This window comes from Branchiostoma floridae, chromosome 13, assembly GCF_000003815.2.
Source record: "Branchiostoma floridae strain S238N-H82 chromosome 13, Bfl_VNyyK, whole genome shotgun sequence".
In the NCBI taxonomy this organism is placed as follows: Eukaryota; Metazoa; Chordata; class Leptocardii; order Amphioxiformes; family Branchiostomatidae; genus Branchiostoma; species Branchiostoma floridae.
In genome coordinates this window covers 16,682,936-16,693,178 of record NC_049991.1, presented here as the reverse complement: position 1 = coordinate 16,693,178, position 10,243 = coordinate 16,682,936, and the positions used below count along the sequence as shown (strand labels likewise).

At 44.5% G+C, this 10,243-nt stretch overlaps 1 protein-coding gene across 15 annotated transcripts in view; it reads left to right on the top strand.

Annotated features, from left to right (window-relative positions):
- Positions 1-1,314: 1,314 nt before the first annotated feature.
- Positions 1,315-10,243, top strand: part of LOC118428681 (flocculation protein FLO11-like) — a 32,594-nt gene continuing 23,665 nt past the window's right edge. For 9 of the 15 annotated variants that reach the window (XM_035838805.1, XM_035838804.1, XM_035838803.1 and 6 more), the window contains exons 1-2: positions 9,053-9,233; positions 9,449-9,489. In XM_035838805.1, coding sequence (XP_035694698.1) covers positions 9,480-9,489 — 10 coding nt within the window. In that variant the 5' untranslated portion in view covers positions 9,053-9,233; positions 9,449-9,479. Of the gene's footprint in view, positions 1,489-8,191; positions 8,506-8,688; positions 8,846-9,051; positions 9,234-9,448; positions 9,490-10,243 lie in introns of those variants that run through there. The other 6 variants (XM_035838797.1, XM_035838810.1, XM_035838812.1 and 3 more) reach the window with 5 other exon arrangements.

The following is a 10,243-nucleotide window of genomic DNA, read 5'->3' as shown; positions in this document are numbered from 1 at the left end:
CAGCCAGCATCAAAGCCAAAGGCGCCAGCCAATGAGCTGCTGCCAGCTACACGGTACACGTTGGCAAACAATCAGCTAGGCGACTGCTTGGCTGCGCGCCAGAAATTCCAGCTGCGTCAATAGCGTGTGAATGGTGTGCAGCCGTGTGGATCTGGCGAGGGGCCCCGAAAGGGTCGTGCCGAATTCAGTAGCATTTTATCTGTGGTTGAACCGGTTCTTTAATAATAGGGCGTACGGAATGAGCCGTGACGAGGAACCTAAAATCACTCTTTATCCTTTGTTAACCAGCAGGGAATTTCCAAAATTGTGAACATGATTGAAAGACCCTCGACCACGCCAGCTGGGTTTCGTCGCTGAGATGTTGATACAGCTAGCATTCATTCAAATGGTATATGCGTCTAGAGGGGACAAACCGTTACTTATGGTAATGGGTGATAGTAGATTTTCATTGATTTCTTTAGATTAGATAAAAGGAGACCTCTAGAGAAAGAGGCTGTAACCCATACTTATGTAGTAATTTGTGCCCACGCCTTTGGGGCAAGCAAAGAGGAACAAAGACTTGTCGTGCCCGGGCAGACATTCCAGCTGGCATTCCAGATGCTTTGAATTCCTTATTAATGGTTTAATGTCAGTCAGATGCCCTGGCAGAAATGTATCTTTACTCGATGGTCAATACTGAGTATCTGCCACACATTTCCATATGACGAATTCGTCTTTCGGAAGGGACGTAAACCGGGCTTCCGTTGTTCGAGGAGGTGCATCGATCACGTGAAGTAGCCTTATTACTTAAAAAATGGTTACCTACTCGCTGCAAATACACCCGATATTTAACTTTCTGGCTGGTCAAGCCCTAGTCAAGCCCAGTAATCCATCCGGTCCTATTCCCATGGGAGCTTCGGAGGGGGAGGACCAAAGCAAAGAAAGTCAGCACATCATCGCCATCTGCTGTGGTCTGAGGGTCATATGATGTCGTGGGAACACGCGGCTGGTACATGGTATACACATGGTTGAGTGAGCAATCGATTCAACCGTTCTAGAAGCAAACACGCGTCGTTTTATGAAGGCCATCATATTATAAAATTACTAAGTAATATAAATCGTGGACTCGGCGTTTTTTTCCTCACATGTTTTTCCCTCCAAAACTTTGGCTTAATTATAATAAAATAATCAAATGAAGAAAATACACACATGTTGCGAAATTGCAATAACATCTGGCTGCACCCAAACCTAATGTCAATAAATTACCTCTCCCACCACGGAACCCCTTGCCACACTTCCATGCCCCCTTGTTTGAAGAACCGATATGCTAGCATTTCATTGGTTCTCGGCTAGATGTTTATGCAAATTTTCGACCTCCCAGGCTTTTAATCCCAGAACAGCGACTTCTTCCGCCATTTTGATTTTGACCTCCCCTCCTCAAGTTGCGCGGAACGTCGAATGTTGTTTGCACAGGTGACGTCTGCCGCGGCATGAGGTGCCCGACAATGGGTGAGTAGAAACGGCGCTTCATGATTTTTACTCGAAAACAGCCGGAAACCATCGCAGACAAACAATCCAGGCACACGCGTAGACTGCGAATTATGGTCTGTTTCTTTTTGGTTTGAAATTCATCCAGTTGGGGATCATTCGTGAATGCATGCCAGGGGAGGGGGTGGCATTTGTCTGGTATTTGGTGGGAGGGGGGAGTGTCGTCGGAGAGAACAATGCACTACCATGTACAAGCAAGGAGGAATGGTTCCATCAACGAAGTTTTCATGATAAAACCTTCTTGGTACAACCGACTCCATTGCACGTGCACATACCTAGCACATACCATACTGTATTACATACTGTACAACAGCATACAGGACGTGACCTGAATTGATTAGATGGAACTTGAGTTGAACACAAAGCATCGTCTGGGAGTTTCCTGGCCTGTGATGAAACTCTAAACCGTTCACAGTACTAACATTTTTTGGGAAGGAAATTTGGCCCTTTGGTGCCCCCGCCAGGATGGCAGGGTGTCGCATGCAACCAAGAACCGCGGCAGCCAAGAAAACAGATCAGTCAGAGTCTGACAGATCTTGAGTGGGTGATTACTCCCATGACCTACCTTATCAAGAGTTCACGACGGGACACATGTGACAAGAACCTATGGCTGTGAATTCCTTTTAGAAGGGCTTTGTGGGTCCGCTTTTCTGCTTTGCGGTTTGATTCTAAGGAAGTCCGCCAGGTCTTAGATCTATCTTTCAACCTCCTTGGATCTATTTCCTTTGCTTGGTGTTTCCATCGGCCTCAAATCCCTGCAAGACCGCCTGTCTTTTGCTCAAAATGACTCACCATCGACCCAATCCGATTTACACAGCGTGTAGGTGTTTTTCTTCTGAGAGCAACACTGTCAGACACATTAAACACCACACGTATTGACGGAAGTGTGCCAGGTGCTATAATAGGTATGTGTAAAATACTAACTTTGCGTGGCCCCTCAGGCCTGTTCAACCGGCCAGACACACAGACAAGGGAGATCCAGAGGCCCTAAAGACCCACGGGGGGTGGGTCTTTCTGTAACTCCAAAGCCGGTTTAACCGACACACACACCAGCCCAGTCGTTCTCGTTCTGTGGCGTACGTGCTCACAGAGCAGCAGGGACCTACCGTTGTCAATGACCGATTGGGTGCCTTAAACAACTATCAATGAACAGTCCCTGGACAAGTCAAATGCACGTGCAAAATGTCCCGGCTCCAGACAAGGTGGCTACTCGTATTCATTTTTCTCACACGTCGGGTTCTGAGTGGGACAAGCCAAAAGGCGATTGGCTGTTTTTAGATCTTTTTTTATCGTAGCTGGGCCTCATCGAAAGGTATTTACTAATTAGCCACCGATGTAGACATAATGCTCGCAGTGGAATGACATTCCAACCACTGCAGGCTGGTCAAAAGGCCAAACCCAGAGGGAGGGCGAAGTTGTAATTAACAGAGCCCACTTTGAGCCTTGTTTCAGCTCGTATAACCTCCTTGGTAGAACTAATACCCTTGGGCATCTCCTGGCCTGTCCGGAATGATTTCACGTCTCCCGAGGGCGCACGTTATATATAGCTTATAGTAGTACTGCACAGTATCCGGCTTGTGTACAAGAAGGTTCCATAAACCTCCTTTGTCTATGACAGAGGGGGGTAAACGACAGGTCACAGTGTCTGGTAGCTGGAGGCGTTTTGTCGTCTATTATATGATCAAAATTGTGCTACAGGTTACCACCCAACCCTTCATAATCGTTTAGCATGCTAGTCACACGGGCTAGCACATTGGCTAGTTCAATGGAGAATGGTACGCCGAGGAGTTTACTGATTACACGTGACTGCTACGCACACTTTAGCATAACAGCCGGTGATCTACAAAACCACAACTCCAGTCAACTACAGAACACAAAGGGATGGTAAGTACCACGGGAACCGGTCTGCCACTGTCCTTTGTTCTTCGTTACAACCGCATGCAGGGACACACAAGTGGGTCAACTGGCCTGCCATTTCAATTAAACGAGGTCGCATGTGGTTTTTAGATAGGTTCCCACGATTGGATTAGATTGGCGAGTTGTTGCTTCCATTAGGATTCAAAACTTAAGTCTCAAAGTTAAACCTAGTGTCTAAATTTTGAAATCAATAACAGACGCCACTTTACCAAGTCGTACCATACGCTTAATGGCTCGAAAAGTGATAAAATCACCATGTCAATTTTTGTCGGCAAAGTACAAAGGTGTGGATCGGTTCCCATTGATCTCACCGAGACGGGTTTGAAACGAAAATAGTTGTCAAGCAATTGTTTGTACTAATTGTTTGCACGTAGTTCTGACCGGGGGTGGTCTGCGGACGATTGAATCCCCCTCCCCACCCCCACCCCCCCACCCCCAACCATTAAGTGCAAGTTTATGTACGCATCGGGACCGAATCTTTTAATGAAGAGGTCTGTGGCTTTGAGCCGGCGTGGTCAGCCAAAGACTCAAAGCACAGATTTTTCAGAAGCATTGACCTTGAGCGACCGTCAAGTCCGGGGTTTCACCATCCTGATACGACGGAAAATGGACGCTCCCTACCGGTCCAACCTCTCCCATTATCTGGCGTCAGACAGCGTTCCTTCCACGCGCCTTATCTCTAATATCAATATCGTGCGACAAGTGTCTAACAGCATGCCCAATATCAACAATCCTCGGCTATTTAAAGAACCAGACATAACCTTTATGTCCGGCTGAATGTTTACTCGAAGATGATAATAAACACTGAACCGACAGTGTGTTTTATTGGACGGAGATGTGTGTGCGCGTGTGTGAGTCAGTGTGTGTGTGTGTGTTTGTGAGAGAGAGAGAGTGTGTGTGTGTGTGTGTGTGTGTGTGTGTGTGTGCGTGTGTGTCTGTGTGTGTGTGTGTGTGACGAACTTGTAGGGATAAAACACTCGGTCTGGCACCCATTCGGCATTCATGGAACACACTGAGGCGTTAGGGAAAAACAAAGTGCCATATAAAGAACATTCAATATACAATCCGGCTTTTCTTTCGCCCAGTAGTAGCAGGGTTCGCGCATGTTTACGATACGGCCACACGTACACAAATAGTATAGCCGGATGCGGTACAAAGATCGAAGTATCGATGGGACATCTTATATGACTGGACTTTAAACAACAGTCCGCACCGTCAGCTGATTACACAACTGCAAAATAATTTTCATGCAAAGCACACCTTTTGATTGATTCGTACTTCAACGCCATACTACAGGGTCAGCCTCTCCTGTACATATTTGAACGACAGCCACACGAATCCCTTTTTAAACAGGTGGGTTCACTTGCTATATCTTCTCGGCTAATCTATCCGTAAAGGTCGTGACTTGCGCCGATCAAGAATAGTTAATGATTCCTAGTTCCCAGAAAGCTTTTCTCAATTTCCTAGTATTTCCTCGCGTCCGACAGGAACGTAAATCGCACTCTTCCGCTGTAGCCCGATAGGGGAAGTCGTGCAGCTTCTACTGAAACAATCGAGCAGGTGACAATTCCGACAACCCAAGTTTGTTGTACTGCCATGTAACCTTGTACTATTGTGGGACCTGTGGATGGAGACGATTGTTCCTGGGCTAGAGAATATCAATCTTGTCTATTCATTTTTGATTTGTTGAAATTCGCTTTAATCTATTTATTTTCCATATATTGAACTACGACCAGTACATGTGCTTAGATTGTTGAGATTTAGGTTCATTTAGATTTACGTCACAATGTCTATGCCAGGCCTAAAGATCCGAGCTGTCTTCACATAAGGCCGCACTGACTCGTGGATGACAGCCACGCGCGCATCGCTGCCCCCCCCCCCCGAACACTGTGGCCACATATGACCCAATAGCATCCCTGAATTTTATGCTTGCCAGAGGATCTGCTCTCCAGGGTAAGGTGGAACATGGTCCCTCTCAAGAATGACAATAAAAACATTATTCACAACGGTGGCGATTGTCTCTTACAGTCTTACTGAAGTCTTTGAAAGAATGGACTGGATGTTTAGTCCTGTGGTTTAGCAGCATTGTTCTCAGGATTTTTATTTTTCGCCCTCGCGCATCAGTCTTCGGGTCTCCAGAGGAAGTCATCCATAGAATTAAGTCAATATGGTGACCTAATTGGATTTATGATACACTGCTGTGTATTTGAGGATGATTTGTAACAATTCATGGACAACACAGTGAAAAAAATACTAGTATATTAAACCACAAGAGGTGTTTGAAGAGCCTTCCTGTCTGTGGATCAGCGGTAATACAGTTAACACTTCTCGACTCTAACTATAACGGTTGGGGGTACATACTCCCAGGCACATTTGGCCCACTCCTGACGTCAGCCCAGATGAGGTTGAACTGGTCCGTTGCCGTTGGACTGGAGTTCATGTGGTTGTCTTGCTACTACTTATAGTATCGAGTATAGCAGCCATGTCCTCTGGTTGCTTTCCACACGTACAGGGATGCGGTTTTTGTTACAACGGGCGTCGTTTATTCATAGACTATTCCAATTAATACGGTTCTTTGTAGCAGCTCGCAAAACAAACTTCAAAGCCCATGTGATGCCGAATAAGGCACGGAAAAATAATCATCGTCTAGACTACTCAACTAATTCAAACGACATGCCGGGTATCTATTTTGTGAACAGATCTACCTCTGAACGGATCTACCGGGAGCCGGTTGGATATTGTTTTAAGGATACTGTATTCCCACCGTTAGGTCAGCTTGACTGAAATTATCAATAGAATGGAAGAATCGTTACTCAACATACTAAAAGAAAGGATGGAAAAGCGCAGCGTTGTGTAAATTAAACCTGCCTTTTGTGGTGGTATAGAAGTCCATATTGGGCAGACTTTACACATATTATTATCATCCACCTGTCAAATCTTAGAAGCAGCGGGAAATTGCCAGAATGACAGCAGAAGCCATGGAATATCTTTAGAATTTGAATTTCACAACAAAAAAAGTGAGGTCAGCTTTTGATAGTCATAACGACTGTGGACACCGGAAAATAAGCTTTAACCAATTTGTGTTGGTGAATCAATGACCACAAAGGTTAAAAGTGCAATATTTTTTGTTTTGTATCACTTTTATTTCATTGAAATTGCAACGAGGCAATGCAGTGGACAACCCACTGATGCCTGCTAAAAACAAGCATTTTAGGCTGTAACTCGCCTTACCTGCCGTGGTGCAGAATTGCTAGGATGGTGCAGGCTACAACAGTAACCCCAATGACATGTCTGTAGTCAAAAGGTCTGGTTGCTATGCGACAACCTACTTTTTACTGATTGCAGAATATCTGCCGGGAGCTTCTATTTAAGCCTACTTGGCGTATACTTCAAAGCTGATCATTTGCTAATGGAACCAGCAAGCCCTTCTTTACACAATGCATCGAACATGATCAAGTCTGGTTGCTAAAGAATTGTCCACTTGTCTCATCAATGGCAACAAAAGTCTTGGCTCGGCGCCGCAAAGTTACAGACTATCCTCGATGTAATCAGTAAGCCCATCGGCCAGGTTGCCACAGGCCTGGTTGTTGCAAGCCGCCTTTACATAACAAGGGAGGGAATGGACCGATCCTGTCGAACGCCATATCGAACAAATGGAACCCCCTATTCTATTTCGAACACTGCCCCCCGAGTGGGAAATGGCTGAGGTGTTCGAAATAGAACAATGATCGAAAAGAGGGCGGAGTTTTGGGATCATCCATTTCTACTGCTAGTACATGGCACTTGTTGAATCTGGGACTAGCGTTACAGGCGTTGGTTAGGCTGAATCGTTGTGCGAGCCTTTCTTGAGCCATGGAACACAGACAAATCCATGGCCACCCGAGTTTATGATTGGAGGTATGCGCTCTGAGAACTCGGAGTTTTTTCCTTTAACTAAACAGCTCCACGTAACGTTAACGTTACTAGTAGATAGTAGCACACCATGCATTTAGCCGGGAAGTTCAAATGACATTACGGTTCATGCCGTAATGCCACAGCCACTCTGTCCATTTTTATGAACATACTTAGTGGATAAAGCAGTAGTTTCTTCATTGCCTTCCTTCATTTTGTTTTCCAAGTGAATGAAGACCAAATTACAAGTTAATATGTCCGTCTCCGTCTTCCAAATCGGAGACTAAGGAGAAATTGGTCTTTTAAAGTTATCAATCGCCGCCACGGTTTTAGTCATGATAGATAATCTTTATTGACACGACAAAAGTACAGCGACTTTCGTAAGGTCTACATGTATAACAACTACTTACAGTACAACTAAACACATATATATGGATATCTATAGGTATGGTATATAAAGCGGGCTGTTGTTGTTATGAAGCTGAAGTGCGTGACACAACAGAGAAATCGAGTTTTCGGCTACAGGTTGTAGCCTTCGTCAGAGTCGAATGGTCAATCTCTATGGACATGTGACCATGCTGATACCTGACGTCAGCAATTAGTTGGCGCAATCAAACTGACAATATTCTCGTTTTCCTGACACCACCATTGGCAATTTGACACCATCATGACCGGTGTCAAATTACACCTTGTCTTTACACCAGGCAAGCTCCTTGCACCAGGGACGTAAACATAACGTCATTGAAATTGACTACACCATACTCTTGGTGATGTGATGACTTGTTATTCATTTTTCAATTTCTTGCGGTGCCGAAGGACGTAAACATATTCCATTGCATTAGATGGTTATCCTTACGCTGATGCAACTGAACATTCCTCGGAGCACACTTATCCAAGCCCGCGGAGTGAACAAAGGCCGAGAGTAGCTAGAGAGAGCAACGGCAGTTTGCACTTTGAGGTGGTTGTTTGTCCGTTCCCGTTTGCGTTTGTTGACCCAATTTTACGCTGACAAGATTGTGAGGACGGTGTCAACTGGAACGGCCTAGCCTGGGTCCGTGACAGCAAGCTTGGACATTAGAGAAGCCTTGGTCCTTGCTGGCTGGCAGACTTCGCTTTCATCTTGTTATTTAATAGGGCAACATTGCGGAAGATCCCGCGGAAAGACTTGAGGTAACTGAGAGACAATGTTAATTTTAGTTTAAAACACGTGCATAACTTGTTAACAGTTGCAAAGCTCTGTTGTCAAGTCAAGTTACTTATATACAGTTACCCCTTGTCCCATTTCAAGAGTCTGGATGATTCGTGGCATCTCTAAGGTTACCTCTGGCTCTGTTTGAGCCGTCAGACATCTTTACGTATCAAAACTTTGCTGGGCTTATCTTGCTTCCTCGGGGCGGTTCAAAGGTATTCCGGTTCCGTGGGCTGATGTCTGACGCACTCCGGATATCGATGAGATGTAACGGCCACCACTCTGTCATGCTGTAGGAATTTTAGTGGGGCCCACGAAGGGGTGGGTGACCTTGTCTGTTTCTTGTTGTGTCTAGCACGGCAACCGGGGGCACTCAGATCTTTTGTTATTTCGGTCTGCCGTGTGTAACGCTTACATTTAATTGCTTACTGATGTTTCGTAATCGCTCAGCTTTATACGGCACGTTTCCTGGGCCGTTACAACCATGACAACAACAGAGGTTGTTTTTGTTTTTCCTGTCGGTAATTCGAAGCCGGAGGTTATATGCAAATCAGATATGATTGACAATTGTACTTACTGCGCATGCCCGTCAGTGCCGTCCGCCATGTTGATTTCAAAATCAAAGCCGTCAGGGGAGAACGATAAAAAAGAAGAGGACAGAGCTGTTCGCCGTAACTTTTTGAAGAAAACAAGCGGAAATTTCGGAAATGTGTGTATGAAGATAACGTCTATTTCCGTGCCCAACACTTCCAAACACGGTGTCTGATACGTGTTCTGTTTAAGTCCGGTCGCCCGTTTGTATTCTTTTGTTTGTCCTTCGTGTCAATTTGTTTGATCAGAGCATTCTAGCACAAGGTGTGACTTGATAACAGTTATTTATCTAACGTTGATCTGTGTTGTAAGTGTGGTGTTTTCTTGTTACAGGGGAGTGAAGCTGATCTGAGATCATTGAATTATGCTGAAAGGTAAGATTTTTACAAAACGATTCCGTAAAAGTACGAGCAGTTGTGAAAACGTTCTTTGGTGTATAATGTATATAGCGGCTTACGACTATTCACTCCCTGATGTTGTAATCATGATAGGATATTAGGAGGGTCGAGGGAGATTACAGGGAAGTCTGTGTACAACGGTGTATAGTCCTTGGAAAGTCACTCCTGAATAAGCAACATTTTGCGTGATATTTTGCGTGTTTTATCACTTTTATTATGAGTCAATGTAAAACAGATCCGTGCGTGTCAAATTGTAGTCATTATGGCGTAAGTTAGTCTACTGAAATGTAATGATATTCAATGTTCCTTGCACTTTGTTGACTAGTTTTTTTTTAATGTGGTAGCTTTAGTTAATTATGATAGTATGCAAATGAAGTACTGAAGTTATTTCTTGGATGCTTGTGTATTTCTTTTCACATGTATACAATAATTATAAATTATTCATGAAGATTGTGTTGTAGAAGACATTTCTTGATTATTTTCAAACCATGGAACGATTGAAACAGTTAAGATTTTTATTGGAGTGTTACATGCATTATTAATATCATAGGAGCATGAATGTTTTTAGGGCTATTGTGTACCACTGGAGTGGAAGGAACCAAGAAGATATGGCTAGTTATTCTGCATCATTATTAATGCTTGCCTGAATTAATTGCCTGAAAATACCACACCTACTAAAAATGCCACCTTCAGGGTTTCAGCTGGATGTGCACCATATCACTATAGATGC